General features: G+C 39.8%; 1 protein-coding gene across 5 annotated transcripts in view; it reads right to left on the bottom strand.

Annotated features, from left to right (window-relative positions):
* Positions 1 to 27,792, bottom strand: part of LOC145944415 (fibroblast growth factor 18) — a 133,534-nt gene that overhangs the window by 6,812 nt on the left and 98,930 nt on the right. For all 5 annotated transcript variants that reach the window (XM_083052757.1, XM_083052724.1, XM_083052740.1 and 2 more), the window contains 2 exons: positions 10,096 to 10,141; positions 6,972 to 7,104 (listed from right to left, as the gene is read on the bottom strand). In XM_083052757.1, coding sequence (XP_082908883.1) covers positions 6,972 to 7,104; positions 10,096 to 10,098 — 136 coding nt within the window. In that variant the 5' untranslated portion in view covers positions 10,099 to 10,141. The remainder of the gene's footprint in view (positions 1 to 6,971; positions 7,105 to 10,095; positions 10,142 to 27,792) is intronic.

The following is a 27,792-nucleotide window of genomic DNA, read 5'->3' as shown; positions in this document are numbered from 1 at the left end:
TAAGCCCGCCGCCGAGGCTAGTTGGTGCTAATGAAGGAGGCACAGACCGTCCGGTGTGTGCTTTGCCACTTAGCGGATCCTGTCGTGCCTCGACCCCGAAGTGCACGTTGCACCAGCGCCGTCTTTCCTTCCTTCTCGCTCCGCGTCTCTTTCTTCCTCCACCCTTCCTACCTGGTGTTACGAAATTTTGTCGAGCGAGAAGCAGGCACCCTTTGTCCGCCGGATGGAGAGAAAAAAAAAGGGACCGGCCGGGTACAGGTGCGCATCGAACGTTTCCCTTTTTTTCTTCTCCTTTTTATTTCTAGCGCGCGCGAGAAACATCTAATTCAATATGCTCACATGACCGTCATAACGTCAGAACTGGATCAGAAGCGTTCGAAATTCGATTCCTCTCTTATTCACGCCGTTTACAAGAATGAGAATGTGTATAACGGATATAATATTTTTATATCCTGTATTTTGCACATATAAGAAATAAATTTGCGTTTTATGGTACAAGTATCTTCGTGAAAGCATTTACTCTTCAATTAAAATCAAAAGTACATCCTTGTAATGCTTTAAAGAATCTCTCTCTCCTTTTTCGACATATGTTAGCACGTAAGAGAATCGTAATGAGAAAAGAACCAAACTGAAAAGGCAAAAGTTTTGTCCTTTTGCTGATAGGTTTGTCTACAGCCAGATCGCAATGTTTCTCGGAAACTTTGTGACGGAAGGCGCTATCTTGAGATCGAGTGTTTGTCCGTGGGTTAGTAGTGCGGCATGAGCTTCAGTAATATAGAGAGAATAAAGAAGATGAGTCTGCAGGGTGGCCCATTTGCCGGAGCCTCGTTAAATTCAAGTGGTTCTCGTCGGACGCCCTCCCAACATCGAAATCAAGAATGTCCCCGAACTGCCTCGTAAAGTCCTTCTTCGGGGTTCAGTCTATTTTCTCTCTCTCTCTCTCTTCCTCTTCCTCTCTTTCTCTCTCTGTTTCCTTCCTCTTGCTCGTGTCTCTTTCTCTTATTCGCCTTCCACAGGTCTTCGTAGACGAAAAAAGCGAAAGAGAGGTCTTAATCTCAAACTGCTGTCTCGCTTAGCTTCTTACACAGTGTGCAGTCTGCGCCAATTAATTGTGCCACTTACGCTAATTAATTGGATTTACCTCGCAATGAAGCGACGATTCCGATAGTATCGTTTAAAGAGAACAAATAATTGTCCCCTCTGCCCATCGTTTGAGATAGTCCACGTGAGAAATATCTACATCATTATGTACCCTCTTAAAAAACGGCGACGGATAGACTCTTTGAATATTAATGCGCCGATTAATAGATGCTATAATCGAGAGATATATTTCGAAAAAAAAACTTGCAACACTGATTGATTAATCATGAAATATGCAATTATTTTGCAATTTAGATAGACGATAGATATACGCATGTAGCATTTTTGAATAGATTACTTCGCATACAAGAAACTGCATTAGCAATCCAAATATTTCATAATAAAAATTATCATAAAGAAAAAAAATTCCTTATATTTTTCCACTTATCATTATAAAAATAGTTTTATGAAAATGTAATTGAGATAAATATTCATATAAGAGTAAAGAACATATACATATATATAAATATGATTTTATTCAAATGATCCATCAATCATATGATACAGAACTATACTTAATAATTTTAATGGCTCAAATATTTGATCAAAAAATTATAATCTCTTCTGTCGATCCGTCACAATCAATCAATCACAATTAATCAATTGGTAATTAATTAGCAAAAATAAAGCCTTGGAATTATTTTTATCATTATCATAAAGAGAAATATTATTTATACAAATATAATCGATAAAATATTGAAAACAGATGTCAAGTACTTTTTTTTATTAAACGAGAACAGTTTACCGATTAATAAACGATAATAAGTTTTATGAAATAATTGATTATCGTAGGATGATGAAATTTTAAAGCATCTAACTACGCTACCTGAGTACACTTAATGAAGCAATTGCGTGAATTATGCAGCTGTAAAAATTCAAGCACAGGGAAACTAGCAAGTCAATATAGAATATGCGTTACATGATAATATATAAGTATCGCGATGGTTGCAAACAAGTCAGAAACTATACGAACCGATACTCTCTCTCTCTCTCTCTCTCTCTCTCTCTCTCTCTCTCTCTCTCTCTCTCTCTCTCTTCCTTCCGGTTCATGACACCGGAATTTTAGATATGCGTCGCGCAATATCTGCGATACAACGACGGAAAAAGATACGATGATAACAACCCGATGGCAACGACATTACCGCGTTTCACAAAGTCCGCTCTACGTATTTGCTCGCTCCAGTTACCCATTACCGAACTTTCACATTTCCGGTACCTCGTCGCCGTCGACATCGTCGTCGGCGACCGAAGCAATCGCAGCGAAACTCTGTCGCTTCGTTTCGAAGTGATGGTTATCGTTATCAAAGAAAGGAAGTGAGACCGGCGCGCCATTCGAGTGCTGACGCGTTTGTTAGTAAGTTGCCAGACGCGCGGAGACAGCCGTCTACGGCGCATTGATTTCAATCTTCCATTTGATGGATCTCCCTCGACCTATGGATTCTTTTCTCGAAATTTCAGGATGTAAATCGAACACAATAAATCTTGATATCGGCGAAAATATTCAGGATTATTTTCATCTAGAAAACGTTTTGAAAAATATAATAGAGGGAGGGGAAAAAAGAGTATGTGCAGAATTATATTCTATGATTCAATTCCTAAACTCTATAGGATATTGAATTGAAAAGATAAAATATATATATGTAATGAAAGAATAATATCAATAATTATAAAAAACAATAAATATAATAATAATAAAATACTACAATTATTTTATATTATATTTATAATTATGTATTTTCTCATGACTAATATGACGCTATTCGCGAAATATAAAATTCAGGGCATGTAAGAAGCTGAGCTGCATTCCTTCGCAAGACCTATCCGCAATCGATCGATGTAATATATCTTGGCGAAAGATGCCACATTGGAATTTATTCATGGCGCACTCGCAAGCTCGACGGCGTGTATGAGAATGAAGAGAGGAAGCCACTAAATTTTTCGCTTCAAACCTCCTGTCTTCTCTCCCTTAACTCTCCCTCCCTACCTCGTCCTATTCCCTTTCGGCTCGTCGCCCTCGCTCTGGTTCCCTCTGATCGGAGCCGCCGCGAGATTAGAGGCTGCCAAATGAATTAAAAGCCAATTTTAATCAAAAGCGGGCACCGGCTTTTAGGCACGATTACCCCGGATAATAACTAGTAGGATGGGCCTGCGCGCGTAAGAGGAAGAGAGCGAGATAGAGAGGGAGAGAAGAATGGATCCCATATATTACTTCTACGTGCTCCTCGCGATATAGGAACCAATTCGCCGCTTGTTACAGGTTCGCAACTACCTGCATTTTTCTATCGCGACGAAGCAAACTCTCTGCGAATGATTTTATCTCGCGATTAAGCCTCGACACAACCTGAGAAATTGAAGAAACTTAAGGTCTCCGTCATCTTGTCGAAGAAAACAATCGAGAAAAAAAATTCCGCGCCCTCACATGATTAGACCTAAGGAGTATCGATGCGTCTACTGACATAATACTGCGTCTTGGTGCGAAGATGAGACGACCATCGCCGGATCGAGAACCACTGGGGCGCTACAATTTCGCGGCGTCGGCGTTATGAAAGCTATAATACAAAACGCGCGAGGGAGAGATGGTCGGTACCGACCGTGTAAAGCGCAAGAAAAAGTCAAAAGGGAAAGGCGGGAGGAGAAAAAGAGAGGCGCAGCCTCTCTCTCGTTATGAGCGCGCGCGTATAATAGCGACCCTGTCATTAACACCTAAACGCACGATTGGCCGATGCGAACGCGCGCACCGGGAACCACTCTTCGACGATGTACAGTAGACGAATATCGGCGCATCAAGACGGACCGGGAATGCAACGCGAGGTATCACGAAGATGGATCAAAGGTGCGACAGGTGAAGAGCCTGGTTTATCGAGCTGACGCGGTAATCACAGTCCGCCGCGACTCGAATAATTAAATTCCGGTCCGGTGCTGCTGGCGCATCGATTCTCCGCCTTTTGCCTGCCTCTCCTTTGTATACGTATACAGATCTCCGTTGTTTTTCCTCTTTCGGGAAGCCGTGTCGAAGTTCGCGCGGATAGATATCAGCCGCGAGGGACACCCGATTTCGTAGCACATTAAACGTCAAACGAGGCGTTTCGCGAGACGCTTGAGAGATCATTTAAATGAGTGCGGTATGTCGCGTCATGCTAATTATAAGCATGTCACGTCGATCATATCTGTGTTTACTCGATAGGGGTAACGAAAAGTCGATAATTATTATTTACCTTGATTGTGGATGATAGTTATTATCGTGTTATTTCCGGCGCACTCTTGAATTATGTCTTATCATTCCTGGCTGTATTCCCTTTCTCTCTCGTGCTCAGAACTTCTACATATTCCTGTATGTGTCTAATAATATGAATTGCAATTAAATCGCAGCGACGAATTAATAGAAATAAATAATAATGAGCATTTACACAATCTTTTTATCTGTATATAAAAATGACTCAACAAACAGTTATTGCATTATTTTTACAATTGCATGACATTGCACATATTACATGACTCGTATAGCAAATCATATCGCATTTTCATTTAGTAAATCATCGGGATACAGAATGAGACAGTTTGTGCCATTTAATAGAAAACACTGAAGGCCACGTTGGCTGACATTTGACTATAACTTGCACGACAACGAAACTTCAGGAGACCTCAAACTCCTGAAGATTCGTCATGTCACATTCTTCCTCAAAGCCTGATATACGACTCTTCAAGGACGCTCTCACAGTGTCTCAATCCCTCGTGCAGCAACATACATATACGTGCCGTATTCCGCTTCGCGAGAGGGGCTTAAGTAATCGCCGGTCAGGAGAGACTCGTTGTCGGCAGTTGAGAGTGCCGTAAGAGGTGAGAGAGCAGAGTAACAGAGGGAAAAGGGAAACGTGTGCAAGAGAAGAGAAGACAGGAGGAGGTAAAAAGGGGCAGGAAATGAAGGAGAAGGAGAAGGAACGCGAAGGTGATGGATCTTGGGGAGGTGCAGACGCGGCGCGCAGCGTGCGGCGCGAAAACTGGCTCCTCTGTTTGCACAAGCGAGCCTTCTTCCCTCCTTTCGAACCTTCCTTTCGTCCCCTACTTCGACGATGATCGTCTCGAGAAGAACCGCCTCGTACTCGTGCCGCACGTAGGGCGGACAGCCCGGTTCGTCGCTCGTTTCGTCTGGGATATCGCGCGTAAATTCCCTCGGAAAAATTCGCTAGAGTCCGAAAAAGATCACCATAGGCAGACCGTTTCGACCACAGATCCATATGAGAGTTAATAAATTTTAAGTTACGATATAGAATTTTTTATTATATTAATAGTGCTCTATTTCTATAAAATAATAAATTGAAAAGGTTGATAAGAGCCCTATTTATATTCAAAATAACTGAAGAGGAATTAAAAACTATTTTACACCTAATATCTGCATCTAGCTCTCATTAGCCCTTTTCATACCTAATTTTGAATAAACTAATCATACCGTACCATATGAGATGAATGAATAATCCATATGTTCTAATCATTCTATTCAAATTTGTTTTAATACAAAGTTATACGCGAAAAATAATAATGATATAAATACATGCTATTATATGCACGGATAACAATTTTTTGAATTCTCTTTAGAAATTATTAACTCAAAGTTCCAAAATATATCGCTATTTACTTCTATATTGAACAAGGTTTTAGGTCACATTAAGGTCATCGGCAAATTATCGTAAACGAGCGAGTTATGTAAGGCGAACGCGAGAAGTGTCATTCATCATGATCTCCCGCTAACGATCTGCTCGATTTAAGTGAATCAGTCAAGGATACGAAATGTTTGGTAAATGTATCATCGTAGCACATAAACAAGCGTTGCTGCGATCATAGCGAATGTATGTCGAGGCGATAAAATGCAAATGGAAAACAAGCAAGCGCATATGTAAATGTGTTCTCTCTACGCATTTCTCTATTAAATATCACCTCTTGCCTTTTAAAGGAGTAAAGTCGAACTCCTTGCGATTAACAAGGATTCCGATAAATAAAGAAGAGAGAAAAAGCGCGAGTTCAATGCACGATAAAACAAACGGGCAAGAGATAAACAGTGTCTAGCCGAAAACAATCGAGACGAAGCAGAATTATGTCGTAATTCATTGGTGAGCCCTCTTTTACTCCTTTCGCCTCTTTCCCGTGCACTCAATGCTCCATTCGCGAAAATAGAACTGCAGTTATTAGTTCGTAAAAATGAAGATTTATCCGGAAAAGCCCCCGCCGTGGAGGCATTTCCTAGTGAAAACGAGAGAGAGATAAGGTCCTCGACGGAGGTCGACTGATAAGAATCGCAGTAAATTAGGTTCTTTAGTTGCACTGTGTGCCTGGACATTACAGACACGAAATCTTCTTTTTATATGCACGAAACTATCGATCGGAGCGATAACGAGACGCTGAGATGGTGACTGGGGTCGATTTAATTAACAGATTTGATTAATCCTAGATGATTACATTATTGTATACGCATATAACAAAATTTCCTTCGCTTTAATTAATATCAAAGATTATGTTCTAATTAAAAAAATATATTAATTTTAATTATTAATTATATTAAATAATATCAACAATATTAGAGTTCAGAAAGCTATTATAAGAATATATAAGAAAAACTTGTTTCACGAAAGAAAGTTTACCTTAATGAATCGATTTTTTCGAAAAACGTTTTTATAAGAATAACAAAGTGTATTTGAGAGAGTATATGTGTTTAAGTAACACAGTGTGTATGTGTGTGTAAAATAATTTTCTTCATTCGATAAAATGTTTTATTCATCACGTTTAGATGATATTAGCAATGAGAGAGACATAGCAAATTATTGCAGTATCTTACTTACGGTAGGGTGCATTGTGATCGTCGCGGCCCATGGCTTTGATCGTGCGGCTTATTACGGTAACATTGCCGCTGCTGCAAGTCGAGTAGAGACTCACGGAGCGCACCATCGCCGGCACCGCCCCGCACATCACCACCTGCAATTACAAGAGCCCACTCGTGTATTCGAAATTCCTCAGCCACGTCATTTGTGAAATTGTTTTACCGGTATACTTTGTTCTGAGAGTCGTTTAATAAAATGCATAAAAAAATCGTCCCTCGACGCGTTTCGAAAATGAAGTAATCGCAAATGCACTTTCGGATAGCAGCATTTTTAATGTCAAACCTCTGACGTTATATATTTACGATTTGTAAAAAGAAGCATATTCAAGATGCCCGTTTTACGATGATACTTTAGTCGGGAGCGTAGTTTTATTTCCGATATTTAATGAATTATTCAAATGTGCCGATAAAAATTCATATGCAAGCACGATCGTATATTAAAGGAAAGGAGTTAGTATAAAAGGCAGTTAAAGTCAAGAAATCATGAAACAGCAAGAGAAGACAATTCGAATCAAAATTAGAGAAACGCGTTTTATATAGTATCCTTCGCGTATATTATGCTGACTTCTCGATTAAATAAAAGGATCGAGCTGGTGTGAGAGATAAGAATTCGCGTGCCGTGTTTTCGGAACAACGACCGACCTGAGAATCGTTAAGGACGCCGAAATTCTTTCACGGCCGTCTAAGAAGAACGGTTTTACGATCGGTTCACATATCACAACAGTCATTCGTTGATTCGCCAACACGACGGATAAGATGCGATAAAAGTAAAGCGTGTCGCGGGAAGACGAAAAGTCATCGTGCTGGCTGTTCGGAAATACCATACATGTTGATGGCAGAAATTTCGTTAACGAGCGAACACGAGCCATTCATTAATAGTCGCTGAAAGCGGCATTTTGTGTATATCAAAAATGTTGACAATGCACATATTGCGATTTCGATGCGATGTGTGTCAAAAAAATATCAAAACGTACAGAAAATATCTTACAGTTAAAGATTAATAACATGTTAAATTGATTATTATTAATGCAAATTAACGCTATATTTTTCGCGCGATTATTTCAGGATTTATCGCAAGGAAATACCATTGAATAATACTATATATCGTGTAATAAGCGCACAATGAACAAATATACATGCGAATGGTCGATTACAGAGAGCAATTAAATTCACATTGCGGGACTTTATTGCAGTTCCATGATCCTGTAACATTCACCTTTTAATATCTTTGAGATCATATATAGCTCAAGCGACAAGTAGAGCTAACATACAACCCGCCGCTTCTCTCTATCGTTTAACATACAAAAGTTAAGTTAATGACCGAGTACTCGCCAAAACCTTTTACGATGAACGTCGCATGTGACAAATTCTGCAAATAGGTGCATCGTAATACTGTACGCATCATTATGTGTTCGTCCTTAGATGCATCGATAAAGACTCGGCACGCTAATTGATTTCGCGTCATCATTCACACATTATCATTTAATCGACAGGACGTTCAGTGCGTAAAGAAAAGCGAGAAGGATAATGACAATCGTCAGTGAATAGCTTTGCAATTTTATGTATCGGCCATCCATTAAATTCTCACGTATCGTCAAGGCAATAGACTCGAATATGCTTGTCGCGCTATTTACCAGGCAGTTACTCGAACCGGCGACATCTAAATTTATCGTTCGCGATTCAACTGACCACCCATTTAATTATTTATTGAATCGGCGAGTCGTTTACTGCACCACTCGAGACCGGTATCGAGGATACATAAATCTTATTAAATACGATCTTTGCCCGATGAGACTGTCGCATAGATTGTCCTTATCATATATATATTGGGAAATCGAACGATCTCCATCAATTTTAAAAGCATAATAAATAATGAATGTTAAATCTGAAATGGTACTGAGCAATTTATATAGCTTCAAGCTTGAAAAAATATTTTATTAATAACAAAAATCATATTAAATTACTGCAATAGAGAAATCAGAATTGTATATATAAATAATTATTCTATGTTCAATCAAAACTATCTTTCAATGCATTAATCGAAATCGGATTCAATTGTCAACAATCTAAAAAATTAAAAATTAAAGAATCAAAACATGTTTAAACATATGTTACATTTACTTAGAAAAATAGCTTGGGAACGAAAATTCCTCAAAAAAAGAAAGAAACTACAGTTCTTGATATATCGTGTACGCAGTTAATCAAAGTGCGATGGCAAGCTAGCGGTACCGCAATGAACGTCGAGTACTTAAAAATTCCACGTCAAAACTTATAGCGCTTTGCGGCGCCCACAGCGGGGAATTAAACGTACGCCGCAATGAGTTAAGATGAGTTCAAAGCCAGCAGCGAGCACCGCTGCCTCTCGACCATATAAATTGTCAGTGCTGTAAACGCGTAGGAGTGGAAGCGCCCCGATCATTAATCTATGGCAGGTAAGGTGCGTGCCGACATAATCGCCGATTTACTTAAGTCTTGGCACAAGTTTCAAGCACGCGATCTTCTCTCAGGTCTCGACCTCTTCTTCGTGCATTGGCGTATCTCAGATCTGACCTAGTCACCCTCGCGAGATTGCGCGGCCCGCCGTATATCTTTACATATATATTCCGCGAGCTACAAAAGTAGGTGATTTTGTGGCTTCAGCGGAACTGCGGTTGAAATTCTCGGATACGATACCTCGTACCGCTCGTTACTGTTCGCGAAAACTAGGCCGACTGATCATCAGATTACCTTTATGCAATTGGTTCGTGCTACAAATCGGACACATTCAGAGATAAGATTACGAGCCAATTATAGCGCGATGAATGCGTTGGTGTTGGAAAATAAATATTTCGAGATATCTCTTTCCTCCATAAGTGTATATTAAACAACGATATATAACTATAATATATATTTTATATTTTAATTATGATATATATTGTAGTCCCACTAATTTTTTCTAATAGTTTAGTTACAGTATAAAGATAAAAGTATATTTAAAAAATGCTAATTCGTACATACATATCTCAGAAAACTCTTAATTAGTGAAAATAGAGGGACTAGAATTTCTTAATATTAAATAATTACAACAAAATTACGAAGTCACTCACCATCAGGAGGCACAAAATCTTCGCTAAAACGGCAAGCTGTGGTAACCTAGAAACAACAAAAATACACTCGTTAGTTAAAAATGTCGACCGGGAATATGAACTGGAATATATGCGATAAGACTGTTTTTATCGAGTGCATTTCAATTTGCGGCGATTCTAAGTGATTTCGTATGCAAATAAATTTCACATGATTATATATTAAAGTCGCGCAGTACGGTTATTACTTATTACTATTGCCAACTGCACATGTCGAAAGTATAGGATGCATTTGATCGGTTGTAATTGATAAGAGAAAATGCCCGAGATAATCAATGTTGGAAAAAACACATTACTGCCAATAAAGTATGCTGCATATTTAATTTCATTCTAATTCGTGTGCATTAAATCTTTTAATTGACACATACATATATTTTGTATGTTAAATTCTTACATTTCACAAATTAGTTATTATTTAATTATTAATATTTATCATTTCTACATTAACTATATCGTATAATTTTTTAAGTTTTTTTTACATAGAGATTATAATGTCAATGTAAATAACCCATAACACACACAAATAACTGTTAATATATTCTCGAACAGTAATCTTTTATATACAAATGAGAATAATTACGTTTTTCGCAAATCCTATAATTAACCAATAGTTTTCGCTGTAAATTTAAGATTAGAAAATATGAAAATATATATATAATTTTTAACTGTGAGATAAAACATGAAGTGCGTAATGTCTCACGTAAAATGAACGTATGTGACAAAGAGAGACATCACAGAAATGAAGAATAATATAGCGAACGCGCCGCGGATTGTAAATAACCCAGTTACACGCACGAGCTCTCTCTACGTGCGTCAAGCCGCCGCAAAAGCGGTTGCGTAATGCAAATGCATCTCGTGTTATGGAACACAGGTGAACAACGATCGCGGCTGTGCCGGCATGAGCTTTCGTTATCCGTTCGTTTTAATTTGGCTGGGTTATTGGCTCGCCATACTCTCGCGGGCTGGACCAAACATGCCTTTCTTTCGCCTCATCCCGCCTACTCCGTCTCAATGCACTCGATCCACCGCGCGGAATGCCATTCTCTCTCTTTCGCGGCGTTCCCAATTCTCTTAAAATATTCGCTTTATTTCGTCTCTGTTCGACGGAATCTTCTCTCGCGGAGACCTACGTTTAATTTCCGAGCTATCAAATTTTTTCTCTTATCAATTTTTTTTTTTTTTTTTTTTTTACCAGACTTTTAATCGCGTTACGGAATTCTGATTATTGCGATTAAACGCCAATGTAATTGGATTCAAAATTTTTTTATGAGGTATATATTATTATCAGTGCGATCTCTACGAGAATTATTTCGTTTTATGCAATTATATGCAGAAAATCTATAGGAGGACGACACGGTAAATTCACGTGATACAGATTTCGCCGCAGGTCTTTGCCATGCATTCATCATCACACTCTCCGTGTTATATACATCGGGTCGTAACGTGGAGCACGATACGGCGTACGCAGTCGACTCAGGTTTCGAGGTTTAATTGCACTGGCGCGACTGCAGCAGCGGCGCGGCGACTCGATTGCAAATACGCAACTGTATTCGACATTTGCTGCCGGATGTGTGAAGAAACGATTTATGCTTTATTAAATCGAGAGACCTCTACGCGCGCGCGTAAAGCATTTCTTTAAAAGAAATTTGAAAGATAAGGATCATACACAGAGATTAAAAATTGATTCAATCACGTGACTAGATTAAACATCATCCATTCTATTCGGTGTAATAATTATAGTTATATAATTAAAAAAAAATCTTATTACTGTTTAATAAATGTATAATAATAAAAATAAGGTAATAATAACGAATAAATAATTTTATATACAAAAAGAAGACAGTCTACATAAGTAGACCACATTTGCGTACTATTGCCATTCGATGTGACATTCCTGTTTTCTTGAATACTGAGAGCCACTTGTAGAATGTACCGTGCCACATTCCAAAGTATCTAATTTACGTCAGCAACGTCAATATCGATTTTTCAATTTTCACATCGACGATGATCGCGCCGCCTCTGAACCAAGGTGTACGAGTATCCCATTCGCCGGTATGCCGGTTTACATAATTGCAAACTTAGTCACATCGACGTCCCGCTGACAACTACTCGCTAGCCGTTTCATTAACGGCCGTGGATCACCTCGGACGCGATAATACACGCGATGTACACTGCGACGAAGGCGAACTGCGGCATCGAAAGGCGCGGGGATACATTAACATTCGGATCTCTCCCGGGACGTCTGACGTAAGGAGGAAAAATGTTCGAGAGCGAGATGTCCGTGAGTGTGTTTCACGGACGGGTGAAACGTGTCATCGGGATGAAAAGAGCGCCGAGAAGAATTCCATAACGTTAGACATTAGTCGCGATATTTTTTGTTCGTCGCGCGAATTATTTTCAATATCAATATATACCTATATAATCATCATTTTTAATTATTATGACATTATAGATTTTTTTCTAGGATTAAATAGAACAGATTTATAGGTTTCTCTAGAATTTAAAGAGATTTAAATGAAATAAGTTCGATTTAATTTTGGCCACTTGGTTGACAAGATTATTATCGCGTGTATCGATATCGATACACGTGATTGATACTACGAGATGCGGGATGCTGCGTGCCGTCGCGTGAATACGCGCTCACGTGCCGGGTCGGAACTCTGCGTGGTTGGCGGTATACACATGACCGCGTCATGGAATTCCGGAGAGTCGCGAAATTCCGGGACGTCGTGAAATCCAACCGTGACAAAATTCCAACACGCAAGAACGGTCTGCGCGCGTCACGCAGTCCGTGACGCAGCATCCAGTCAATGCTCGTTACTTACGTCTTCTACTGATATCTCGTCGTAGCTGATTGTGAGTCTAAAAAAAGATACCGTTACAAAGAAAATCTGCAAACACATACCTCGTTTCTTTTTGAAAAAAATAAACGGTACGCGTGATTCATGAGAGAGAGATTCATATGTAGAATTTACAAAAATAAAACTCTACAGTCTCTTGAATTTTCTTATCATTAATGCGACGCTTAATAGGAAGAATTATAATCAGAGATAAAAATAACCCGCGAATGTGTCTCTTCATTATCAATTCACCGATTCTAAATTGGAATCCGGAGAACGTCCTAGGTCAATGCGAGACATGTTAACGCGTTGGCGACGAAATCGCTATAACTCACCCAATGATCGCCGTAGACATGGCTGCGAATCTCCGTCTCGGCGTGTCATCTCAATCCATGCATTGTAAACCGTACGAATTACGACCAGCTAGCCGCAATAATGATTTAAACGCATCGTTTCACCACAGATTCCCGCGGTTTCTATTATAATTGCGGCGACAATGATCTACGAGACATATATACTTTACGCGAAAGAATATATTTGACAGATCGATGACACTTTCGCGATTCCGTTCGATTGCACTTTTGTTTCAATCGATACGAATTAGTCCAATTTCGAAAGCAACGTTATATGCGTTACATCGTTATCGGAATTCAACAAAAAAAAAAAATCGTGCCGATTTCAACGTGACGGTGCGCGACACACTTGCATCCCAGCTAGATCGACTTTGCGAAAAATCCCCGAGCCAAGTCTATATATGTTACGTATATAGGCGGCGAATTCGCATCGCGCACCTATCAAAGTCGTGAGCTTTCGAGTCAGAGATTTAACCTGGATTTAAGTAGATATCGGAGTGAATCGTAACGCTGACGTAATACGTTATGAGAACGATATGGTTTTTCCACCGAGTATTGCGATCCAGGCGCCTATTAAAACGACGAATTGCTCGTTGCGTCGTCATTAATTCCTGACGAGCATCGGATTTTAATAGAATATCCCACTATCGACGAGATGTTAGAGATGTCTATGAACCGCGAATGGAAAATTAGATTACTCTGCGCGACAACACACACAGAAATTGATTGAGCGGTGGATTTGTTGGCGCGCAAAATCACTTTTCTCGAAATGGGAATAATTTATACTGGGACCGCTCGATATATCCGAGATGATAGATCCGAAAAATCACTCCGCGAGTACACGCGACTTAGACGGGATCAGCACGGTGAATGCCGGCGAGAATGCGACATCCCGGACCACGTGGGGACTCATCCAAAGGGGATTTTGGTGGGGACATTTGTCGCCTGCCGCGTGAAAAACTGCCAACACTTGAATAGGCTCCGACACGACGATGAAAAACGCGGCTACCGACCCGACGCCGATGACTCTCAGCTGGACACCGCCTGTCGTCTAGGCGGGGTACGCGGATTTCGTGCATGACTACACCGCACGATCCTGAGGAGTCATTCTGGAGGATCACACTCATCGTCAGTGTCGTTTAATGAGCAACCTAATCGGTCATCACCTAGATCACCGTCCACAAAACTGCCCGACTGCGTATATCAGAACTTGTTTGCGTCGCCAACTAAATGAATTACTATCGAACGGTTTGACATACACTCTACACTGCACGTGTATGTATGTGTGTATAGACAGGACAAAGTTATGAAACCGCATTGATAAATTCGGATAACACAATTTTCGTTTGTAACAAAAAATTATTTCACGCTACAGCAAATTTATATTACTCACATACTCGATATTGATATCGATATTCGAACATAAAAACATAAGTTTATTACGCGACAGTATTTGTTGAAAAGAGCTGAAATAGACGTTTGGTAAACGTTCTCCGGAGTTTTAGCTATATGGGAGGGGGCGTTATGGGGGAGATATAAACGACGACGTCTCCATTCAATATAACCGCGAGATTTACTACCTTTGTAGTGCTTTTGCAGCACGAGCCGATCTATGCGAACGCCCCAAAGGGAAAAGTCACCTGGCATCACGTCACAAAAGCTGGCTCCGAAATGTTTCCTATATAGCCGTGGCAAATTGCGACAAATCACGCGTGTCAATGGATTCCCAGACGGTTACAGTAAATTGTCGTGACCAATCGCGGTGGCAATGCATTACATCGCAAGCGCATCGCGATCAAGATCGACGCGCGCGAGTCACGATTTGATTTAGAACCCGTAAATTCAACCGCTAACTGACCGGGCCTAATCAGATAATAATGGACGCAATATACAATCATCGTAACCGCAATAACTGATGCTACTGACGCATCTGCTAATCGAAAAAATATTTTTTTTCTTTCCAGATTACGTATAATAAATAAAAATAAAAAATTTCTCAAAAGTATAAAGGTCTTTGCAATAATCATAATATATAAAATAATAGATTAAAAATATTCATATTTTGTTAAATTCTTCGTAAATATTTCAATCTTTAAATATTTTTTTAAAAATCTACATCTTTCTTCTTACAATGTAAATATGATTTTATATTAATGAGAGAAGAAACAGAGTTTATCGTAGCAATTTGTTATTATCATAAAAACTTTATCTTCATTTATTTTAGAAAAATCTCATCGATTAATTTTCTTCACTAATAATCATGTTATATATATATATATATATATATATATATATATATATATATATTCATTTATTTCTTTTTTTCAAAGAGAGAATCTATTATTATATCTTTTTTAATTATAAAACAGAACAATATCAGTAAATTTTTCAGACAATGTTTAATCTCGAGTACATTATAAATCTTCCACGCATCAAAGATTAAATTCGGACTCGCCCATGTGCGTATTTCGCTAATGATCAAGACCTATGAGTAATCGGAAATAGTCTCGACTGTACACATAAAATTTGACCATCTCTTTGCCGGAGTTAGGTGATCCAGTCATTCGCGTCGTTTCCATGAAAAGCATCTCTTAATCCAGCTACCTCTGAATTCCAGGAGATTACGCGGATTATCATCGAATTCGTCATCGTGACATTTGCTATGCCATGGGCAATATTACGGTTGTCTCCCATATGTTTGATGCGTCAGATCATTTTACTTTGTATCGTAACATTACACTTTTCTGAGAAAAAATTAACTGTTTCGACTTTTACACAATTACATACTTACTATTTAATTAATTTGGTTAATTACGTATAATAATTAATATTATAATTAATACCATTAATAATCTTTTTTGTTATTAATTCTACAATTTAAAAAATTGCTTTTATTATTTTCATATTTTCTCATTAAGTATTTAATAAGTGCTGAAATATATTCATACTTCGAATGTCACATTATAATAATCCGAGTAATAATCATACTACTAGAATTATAAAATGTGTCCTTTTTATACAGTTTCTTTACTTTTGTAATAACAAGAAATTCGTCATAGCGATAACAAGATTAGTTGCAATCTACGTGTAAAAGATCCAGATACAAAAAACACGCGTCATTTGCGAAAACAGGATTGAAATAACGCGAATTGTCTTATGATGTCGGAACTATACCAGGGATACTGCACGTAAATTATCTCATTGATTGGACCCTTTTTCTCCCTTCTAGCACGAGCACACTCGTGTCTCCGGGCTGGTGCCACGTGAAGTGGTAGATAGCCGTCGACGTCGTCGCGTTTATGGAGAACGGATAAGGAGACGACGAGCGACTAAACGCGCCCTGTAACGTTACGTAGAGGACTGTCGTGCGTCAAGTGCACCGCGGCGAGCGGGATGCAAGTGCAAAGGAGAAAAAAGAAAAGAGAAAAGGGAATATAAGGAAGAGAGAAGAAGAAGAGAAGAGAGCACAAACATAAGAGAAGCCACGCGAGAGGAGTACGCGACGTAGTTTTTACTCGAAAGCCGCGACGTTCCGCCGGCGTCACATTCATTCTGACACGCTCCTCGTCATTCCTCTTCTTCCCCGTTAAGAAAAAACGGTTAGAGAATAGCGGGATAGCAAAAGATAGATGAACAAATATCATCGTTGCGAAAAAAAACTAATGATTATCTATTAATTTTCGTGAATCGCTTACAAAGCTGTAGGCCAAACGATAAAAATATTTATCAGTTTCCATTAGCAATACAATGTTGCATCTTATGCAATGCTGTGTAATATTCAATGTATTGCTAATATAATATTTTTGATATAATATGTATTTTTAATATGCATTTTTTATGATACTAGAACAACACAAGCGTGCGCTCCGTGCGCGCCATTCTTCAGTTTTTGTAAAAAAAAATGATATTTTTTAAAAAATAATATAAAGTTTGTTTGCACTCAATTAATATTTTTTCACAGAAATTAACTGATTAAAGCGTTAATTTGCTAATTAAATTTTAAAATAATATGTTAAAAAATTAAAATAATAATATGTTATAATACCTTATTTTTGATTAATATTTTTTGACAGAAATCAGCTGATAACTGTCAAAAATATTAATCGAGTTTAAAGTATTATAACATTATTTAAAACATTATTTTAAATTAATTAGCAAATTAACGCTTTAATTAGCTGATTTCTGTCAAAAAATATTAATAAAGCGAAAATTTGTTAATTAAATATTCTATTCTTACATATTTATATTTATATTGTGTGTGTTATAATGCGAAACAATAAGATTATTCTAATATATGTATGTATTTTATTTGTTGCAGGTAGCAATGCGATTCACGTGTCGTGTCGGGAGTGCCGTGTAAAGTGTCGGACAATCGTAATTATGTTTTCGCGAGTGCTACGAAGGACCAAGAGAGGAGGAGGAGGCCCGGGGAGGCATCGGGCGACAGCGGAGCAACTGTGAGGTATGCAATATATATAGAAACATTTTTTCTAAACTGCATTGTTTATGAGATGACACACATATATACATAATTTGAATATTTTGTTTTCAGATCAATGTGCTGTGTACTACAATTCCGCTATTGCACGTATCGGTGAGTGAAAAATTACTTATTTTATAACATTTCTATAAATGTTTAATTTTATAATACATATTAATAATTCAATGATTACAATTATTGCTGGTGAAGCATTAACAATTTATATCTTCAAATTCCGATATTGAAATTGAGTTGCGATAAAAGAAATTATTTTAAACTAAAATTCGATCGGCGCTCTTTACACGATCGTAAAACGCGTTGAAACGGTGTCATCTAGGAACTCACGATGACTCACGTTGAAATTGATCTCGTACCCCATCGATGAAGTATCATCGAGCTATCCCTTGCATTCCTAGCGTTTTACTTAGACCTACTTAAAAGGGTTGGATCACATTCGATGCTCTTAGGGCGGGTATCGGTTTCAGATGAACGTTTACGGATAGCTCAACCCGGTTTGAAACCCGGCGCATCCTGGACGACCATTCATTACTCGTCTCTTCTCGTCTCGTCGTTCGTTAAGCCTTAGCCGTTAAAGAGGCCACGGTTAATTGAGTTTTAGGAATTCATTTCGTCGCCGATAACCCATTGGGTACTCTCCTTAACGTACCATGCCCAACGTTGTGACCGACGTCTGAGAATTTCGAACATGACGATGTCTTTGAAAAGAGGAGCCGCTATGTGTATCGTCGCACATACTTTCGTGTCTTACGATTCAATGTGGGTGATCGCGCGATAATCGAGAACGTATTTCAGTGTAAATCACACGAGATGCATCCAAAAGGTTTCACGTACACTTAATATCGAGGCTTCAATTTATATCGCTATTATTAGCTGATTGTCATATTTCAGCAATTACAATAAAATTATATTTTTAATTGAACTTTGCATTCTTTTATATTAATATTTTACTATTTTAGTAAACTTTCCTATTTTTATATACGATATCTTACATGGATACTTTTTGATACATTCTATTAATGTTTTACTGTAAAGTCATGATATAATTAAAATAAAATTAAATAGTAAAACTTACAAAAAGTAATTTAAAATATATAATTAAAAAAATATAATTTTTTAATTTTATATGATTCAATGTTAAATACAAAAATTGAGGAATACATGATTTGCATATCATTTCGTCATTGGTTATCATATTACCGAGAATATATGATTCATCTACGAATTCATCACCGTAATAAAGCAGCGCTATGAGAGCAATGATGAAGCCGCAACTACATACATACATATGTATATACGAGTGAACGTGTGTCTATATCATTTTACGGACATAATTGTCATAATTCGGTTATGTATTTTTAAACAGGAACGGTCAAGGTTTTGCTGACGCGTATTATACATACACACGCATTGTTTCGCGACGTGTTTCACGCGGAATCATCGGAACCCATGTTGCGTGCCGTCTCACGCGAGTAAAGAGTGAAAGAAAAATATATAGCGGTTGTAGAAAGTTTTGTTTCAAAAAGCAACACGTATCGCCGTTCGACTTGGCTCATCCGCACCGGCATTTGTTGTTGGACCGTAATCTCTAATGGCTCCTATGGGCATTTAAATAACCATCTCGCCCACCCACCATCACTTAACTCTCTCTCTCCATGTCTTCTCTCCTTCGCGTCTCTCTATCTTTCTTTTCTCGGAATCACGGTATCACTATCACAGAAACATGCTGATCAAAGAAAAACGAGTACCCTCTCGTTAGCTTTCCATTTTTCTTTTTACGTTACAATTGTCTTGAAAAAGCTCGTTATTGTTCGTCCGCGTGTAAAAGTTTCGTTCCTAAGAGAGTCCAAGGGTCGTATCGTCAGGAGATTTCGATCGGAAAACACGAAAGCTTACAAAGAACGAAAAATCACAGATGGACAAAGACAAATGTTTCCGATAATATTGCATTACCGAGATGAAAATATACGACGTTGGGAGAAAATGGCTCTGCCAAAATTCGTCTGTGACGGATCTTTCTCGCTCGCGAACCGGAGGATGAGTCACAACCGGAGGTTAGTCATACGAAACTTGGTTAGTCGACGACGAATCCACACAAGAGCGGAGACGCACTCTCTCTCCCAGCAACCCGAGCCACCACCGGGAACGACAATATACCTACGTCGCGTTCGATCGATTCGGGCAACGATCCACCGATTAAATTTATATTTAGCGAAATCGTTCGTCGCGGGAATAAGTCAATGCCGCGCAGAATTCCGTCAGGAAAATGCTCTCAAGGAAAAAGATTAAATCGCGAGTCGTTGATGGAACGTAACGCGGAAATTTTATGACTTGCGTTTAATGGTCAGGCCAATGGTCGAAGATTCAACTTCGCTCTTGATCAGACGACTCGGAATATAGTCCATGTATATAGGGATGTGCGAGTTGGAGAAGTAGAAATCATTGGATTAATAAATTGCGCTATAGATATAAAGCTCGTACATATTGGAAAAAGTAAATCTCTAAATTAAAACATAATTCAATAACAGTCATATGTCTAAGAGAGACATTAAACTCTTTTTTATACTTTCCGGCCAATAATGCAGCGAGACAATTATCCCTGTGATATTAACTTTTTTTAAATTTAATTAAAAATCATGCGTTTGTATAATAATAATGCTCGGTTGTAATTAATTTCAAATGTTGCGATCGCTTGCGTGCGAGAACAAATATTCTCAATACTAATAAAGCAATGCCTCGCAATCGCTGATAACGAGAGCGTGGGAGTACGTGGGAGATAAGACTTGCGAAGTCGGCGATGGAATTCGTGTAATCGTTCTCGGGAATTTCGTGGAAGAGTGCTTGTGTGCGGCACGAGTCCGAAATAAGTGTATTACGTCAATGGCTTAACGTACAACGTCGCGATATCTAAGACCGATGTCGTTCTCGCGATCAACATTGAACAATCGAATGTTTACTTACCCCAGAAAAGGGATATGATATCGAATCTTTATCAAAAGTATCGTCAGACATCGCAGATGATGAGCAACGTCATATGTTTGTTAGCAATCTTTTTAGAGTATCACTTACGGCATTAAGCCAAATTGATGGATACGTAAACGAGCTAAAAAATCGCGAATGTAGTTAAAAAAACAATTAAAATGTATCTATAATATCTTAAAAATCTTTAATAGAAATTGATTAAAAATAAAAGAAACGATGCCAAATAGAATTAGAAAAAATAATGTCATTATAGTTGTCTAATAAATTAATATTATAATTAATTTAATAATCATTCTTTTTCTAAGAGAAAAAAAAATTAAAGCAGATGTATCAAAAACATGTCAATTTCGTTAAGTATTTCATTACATTTTGCGATAATTTCTCTCTTGCGATAACTTGCTCTTTAAACGATATAAATAATAGAAAGTTATTTTACGTCTAATTACCCGAAGCGTAGATAATTACACAGTTAATAGGAGCTTATCGATACCTGCAAAAAAAAAAAAAAAAAAAAAAGCATTCGTGGCGATACAGACGAGAGTGATCTACAGATATATTAAGTTAAGAAGCGATTTTAAGCCGCCGTGAAATAACTGACCGGAATCATTCCGGTTTAATAACTCGCCAGCGCCGGCCGTGCCGATAATCTTCAAATTCGCGATACACTTATTCTCTTGGTGAACGAGCGCCGCTTTCGAACCATTAGCCGACCTAATTAAAACGTCGCTATAAACGCCGCGGCGTCTGTGAAGCCGCACTTACGAATAGTAGTACAGCGGCGGTGGAACGAACGTCGTCGAGAGGGGCCCCTTTCCCGATAACGAACAACACGGTTGGGTACAATTAGCGATGAAATCAATCGCCTGTATATACCGCGAATCCATCAGTATGCATAATCGCACGAGCGCCATTAGTCGCGTCTACATGTGTGTGTGTGTATATGTGTATGTAACATCAGCGTGACAAGATGCGAAGGTCTCCTACTCTCCAGCTTCTTCGGTTGTCTCATATGCATGAGTCGTTTTAGATGTAATTAGTGAGTGATTTGCACCGATTGACGATAGCGGCAAGCTGGAGAGAATGAAAGAGACATAAAGCGAGAGAGAAGGAAAGAGGGGGGAGAGAAAGAGAAGGGGCCTTCCTGCTTTCAGAGTAGAACCAGTCTGAGGCGGACGTACCGCGGCTGGCTGTTTCTCCGCTCGCGGGAGGGACTTTGTCATGGCCGAGTGATATCCAATCGGGAATATAGTTAGCGAGAACGTGGTATCCAATCGGCGATATTGCTACTAATTGACCCCGATACTCACGGACAATCATCTAACCGCGATCAGGTGGTCTGCCGTGGCGGAATAATTTCGATGCCGCGGATAGTATTGGCGATAATTTTGATCCTGGCGTTTTGAACGTGTCGCCAACACAATTCTACATATGTGCCAATACCATAAAAACAGAAAATAATTATTGAAATTAAATTAAATTAAATCTGTAAGATATATATAAAATATATTTTTTCTTGGTCACTTTATTCGTTTCGTTGGATTTGATTTATTTGTATTTTGATTCCCGAGAGAGAATAATATATTTATCAACAAGGTCGCCAATTCCCGTCTACCTTCTTAAAAAAAAAAGATATTACGGTGCCTCGGATCTACGCGATACGATTAGTAATATTTCATATCGCGTCATTCGATCTTCGTACCGCGGCGCAGGATGCAAATTATCTAGCGACGTTGGTGGTCTAACTTATTTCTTAATTAGCTTTACTAGCTCGAGGGCGCGCAGGGAGGGGGAGGAACGGCGAACGAGGAAATTTTCTCGTTGCCCCTTTTTTATCGACAAGCTCTACACTGCTACGCTTTAGCGGGATCTCGACAGGATCCTCCCGTACCATTAACAAGCGAACATCTTCGCCGAAGAGCAGCCGAATCGCTTACTGATGTTACTCGTCGACATTCAGGCTCGTATCTTTCTCTGGCACAAACGCACGCCCCTATATACTCGTCAATTCCTCGAGTTCTGTTTGCACTCGGACTTTCCGGAACAAGTGCTAAAATACTTGGGCGTTACGCATGTGTCGTTAAAATCGCGCGGCGATTACAGGAATAAGCGTCTTCCCTTTCCCCCCTTCGGCCGTAAAAAGAGAAACCTCGAAATCGTGTTAATTGCAACAAATATAGGAAAGAGGATCCAACATCATCATGGGCGGCAAACAAATACATTTCCCAATTTGGAATAACCCATTGGAATAACCAGAAATAGTAAGTCTGCGAATCGTAGCGCCAGAAATATATCGCCTGGCAAACTTAATTATCTAAAACTTTATATGCGTATGTATTTGCCGAAATTTACGCGTGCTCGTGAAAAGCAACTGCATACCTCGATATTTTTTCGGAGTGTTTACTTTTTTGCCAGAATTTTTGCCGCGGAATGCTTCGAAATATATACGCGAAACGGACAGACAAGCACAAGTAGATAAAGCCCGCATTAGTCAGACACAGACTTTGCGCAACTCCTGCTTGTCGTTCGAATTAAATGCTTTGCGTTAAATCAATTGAAAAACATAAACAATACAATATAATTTAAACCACTAAAATATATTTTAATTGCAAATAAGATGGCAAACTTAAACTGTGAAAATATACATATATTATATACAATATTGTATATATATATTGTAACACACATCTCGTGTCTATCACATCCTTTTGTTTGATAAAAGACGTTGTGTAAACGGTGTACTCCTCCAACAGCTTCTCTCCTCTCATAAAATCTTTCTTTGTTAAATGAAAATTAACCAAGAGGCTATGCTTCAACTCTCGCGGCACACAAGTTTCTCTAAGCCATTCTATACGTAAAGTAAATCCGTCAGGCGCCGCAAACAGATATAAAGAAATACTCGACGGACGTCTCAACGAAATTCGTCTGCGAAGCGGATATCCCACGGAACGTATCGTTCGTCAGGGCGTTTTTATAGCGCAAGTTTGTCACGTAAGAGTCGGAGAAAGCAGAAGTATCTTTCCACTCACACGGTGCATACGCACGTTTCTTCTCCCCTGGCGCGTTCGTCACGCACGTCTCTGTATGCGTATATTTCTGTGAGAGAAAGAAAGAGAGAGAGTGCACATATTCCCATCCACTCTCGTCCAATCCACGGTGACGTCCAACATCGACATGAACACCTACACGTACATCGGGAGCCGTCGAGTCGAGATACTTTTGTTTTTATGGCTTTACGAGCCGTATCGCCGATTGCTCCGTTTATTCAGGTTCAACGATCAGCACCCGGATTCCAGTGGCGATTCGGTCATCATCCCCGAGCTCCCGTAGTTTCGTTTCTGTTTTCGGCGGAATATCCCTTTTTCGCAATCCTCCTTTCCTTCGGACACTCGCGTATAGCCCTTCGAGAAACCTAAACCGTTATAGCCCGCGATTTTCCAACGAATTTACACGTACAAAAATTTAAATTAGTAAATTATTAAATATATCAATATACTTAATTAAAATAAATATATTTAAATAAAAATTTTATATACAGACAAAAAATTGCCCCCAAACCCCCTTCAAAGCTCTCTTGCAACTTTTCTATTTGACATTTTCCAAGGTATGTATACTATTTTTTTATGAGCACGCATTCTTCCCTTGCATCTTCCCGTCTTGTATGCGCATATTCTCACGCTTTAATTATTCAACAATTTGTGTAAAAGTGTCTACCGAAACATTCATCTCTCTCTCTCTCTCTCTCGCCAGCACTAAATCTCTCCGTTGACGCGCGCGCGCAATTCGCGAAAATTTTTCATACCCCGTTCTCAGCATCACCGAGCCAAGAGGCGCGCTTTGACCACACTGCACGCGATTACGACTCACGCATGCGACGACATATCCCCCATGTGACCGCAAACATTGTGTCATTGTCACGAGAGCACGCGTAGTATCGCGTGTAGGCGGACTAGCCAGGCGGGCGATGAATTATACATCGCGAATGTTTTCGGTCTCGAATTTGCATCGCCTGAACGGCTACCGCCTGCTATTCTTAACCGCGGGAGCACCCTTATATCCTTTCTCTCTCTCTCTCTCTCTCTTTCTCAAGCTTGCTTCCCCCTGGATTCTCCCTCCGTCCGCGCCGGCCAAAAAAGAAAGAACAAGATGTACGACCTTAGAATCCGCCGACGTGTCTAGCTATACGCGCCTGGCGCTTCGTGCAGCCGACGCAATCTCTCGTCTATTAAATATATATTATTATAATAATATATTAAAAATTTTAACGAGTTTTCTTATTTTCTATCCCTACCGATTTTTTTAAAATTTAACTCACGTGATGTAGAAATTAATTATCAACAATCACGTGTCCATCTGTCAAAATTGACAATTCACGTATAACAAACTTAAAGGATTTTTATAGAATTATTTCAAGGAAAGATTTTACCTGATTATATCAAAAATGATAAACCATTCGTTTACAATATTGGTCTCGCGAAGAAAAAATTTTTTTTGCATATGTGAACGTTAATCTTATTTTTTTCGGCGCTTATTAACCAAGGTGCAAGATTGCGCTCGCCAGGAATGCGCGAAAGTGGGATACAAAACGCTTGCATAATTCACAAGAGTGCTTTGAATAATGCTCTTTGAATTCGTGCTCGCTGAAACGTTGCGGCACAGACGAACGATTCAGAAATCTAAGAATGAAGTTCCTTGTCCCGCGGCGCGCTCTCGGACAACAACAGGACGAAGCAGAAGCTACGTCTGGACAGGATGCTTATCGCGAGACAGGCGCGATAATAAACGTCCCTTTTACGAGCGCGGAAAGCGCACGGAGATACGCGTAGAGCGCGGAAAAGAGAGCGAGCGTAGGGAAAAGAGTAAAGCGAAAGGAAAACCGAGGGTAGGTTGCGAATATATACCGGGCGAGAGTGCGTCGCCGTTTGTTTTGCACGCGCCGGCGGAAACGAATCTCCACGATAAAAGCTAGAGTTACGGTCGGGCTTTAAGTCGAGCTGGAAAAGAGATTGCCGGCGCGCGCGGGAGCACTCGGAGATTCGGATCGATATCGCGTTAATTGCATGCCTTCGCGATTGTGCATTCGCGGTTGCACCGAGACGGCAATCTCTCGCCCCGTCGTCGGTGACGCGCAACATTCGCTCGCTAGAAACCGGGCTCTCTCGACTGCACTCTAATGCACTAACAATAAGCTCTTAATTCACACATACTTTTTCATGCGACTTTCGAGTTTATAATTTTAATATATATTAATATACGAGTATATTAAATATAATTATTAAAATATAATTATATATATTAAATATATAATATAATATATTATATATTAAAAATTTTAAATACAGAGCTTTCTTATTTTCTACCTTCACTGATTTTTTTTTTAAATTTAACTGTCGCGTAATATACCGCAGAATGTAAATTTATTCGAAAATGCCACTCATCAAAACCTATAAATTATGTGATATATGCTCTTCTCTTCATTAACTGTCGCGGTCTCTTTTGAGTGTGTCACCAAACTTCTTACTTCGATCTTAGCTTTCTCCCTTTCCCAGATATCGCTCGTAATTTATTACAGTCCGACGTGAGTGAGTTCTGCTCGTAAAGCACGAACGAGCGGGGCTCTCTCGGCGAGAAGGAAAACAATAGCCGCAATAGTAATCTCCTCAGCAGCAGCAGCAGCCGCCGTCTTCTACCTTGGCGTGTCGGGCGATCGGAGAACGACGTATACGAGACGTGCACCAGGACGAGAGGATCATGGAACCGAATAGCGCAATGCGGCGAGGATATCCTGAGACGACCGTCTCGCACAAAGGATTCTTCTCGCGCCGCCATGCCACCGATGCCGGTGTGTCTCGACATCTCGTGGAAAAGAACCGAGAGGAACAAAAACGCGGAGATACGGAGAAAGAGACGCGCGCGCATCAGACATGCAATAGCGACGCCCCGTTGTAAATTATCTCGCGGGTGAGACAGAGGTGAAACGGGACGACGACGACGACGACGTGGACGTGGACGTGGACGTGGACAAAGCGCGAGGAACGAAGAGAATCGTGCCGAGACGAGAAAGCGAGGAAGAGGATATGCATGCGAGAAAGGAGCCGCGGTAAAGAGAGAGAGATCGGGTCGAGGGTCCTCTCTCCAGCGGTCTAATTAAGAACTCAGGCTAATTCAATTATAATTTATGCCTCGAGGCTGTACTCCCCGAAGGTCCTCGGCCCCTCGGGCCTCCCCTAGGTACGGGCAATCAATTACACCGGGCTAAACGCCACATGTCCACGGCACGGCCGTAATAATTTACGACGATTTCGGCCTTTCGTCGATCCTCTCTTTCGCGAAACGTCATGACGGAACATCACGCCAGAACCGGCCAGGTCATCTCCGCCGGCAGGGGAGGTCGCGTCGTGGAACGAGGAACGAGGAACGAGGTAAAGAAGGAGGAGGCGACGTCCGCCGCTTGACAGGATTGAGACGTTCTAGATTATTTGTTTCGAGTACAACGGCGGCGCGCCGCTCCGCCCAGCTCATCTCCGCGAGCTCTTCTTCTTCTCTCGACGCCTGCGTCCTGCGCTGTCCTCCCCGCCGCTTTCTTCTCGTCAACAACCACCGAACGGCACACCTTTTTGCCCCGGTCGGGATAGTGAGAAAGTGCACGCTGCACGCACGAGGAAATAGCTTCGCGTGGAAGTGAGCTTCTGTATAGATACCAATTTGAGATACTGTCGCATCTTCGACAGACACGAAAAAGACGTAATAGTCTCTTGTACATATAGTGCCAAGGGCACTATTTTCTTCTTAGCGAGGGACTATCATTATTCGGACAACGACCGAGCTCAATCTTAGCTGAATCATCTACCGAATAAATTGACTTGATTGAAGCTTATTATAGCTTATGATATCGCGCTGAAAATGGAAGTGAAATATTGATGACTGACATGAGATGTTATTCGCGCATTGTGAATTATTATGAAAACAGGCGTAATAATTTCTGCTATGC

Source organism: Prenolepis imparis, unplaced genomic scaffold (assembly GCF_030444845.1).
Source record: "Prenolepis imparis isolate NDT839.2.m4 unplaced genomic scaffold, iyPreImpa1.0 SCAF_1, whole genome shotgun sequence".
In the NCBI taxonomy this organism is placed as follows: Eukaryota; Metazoa; Arthropoda; class Insecta; order Hymenoptera; family Formicidae; genus Prenolepis; species Prenolepis imparis.
Note: the sequence above shows the minus strand (reverse complement) of the source record. Positions and strands in the feature narration are given on the sequence as shown.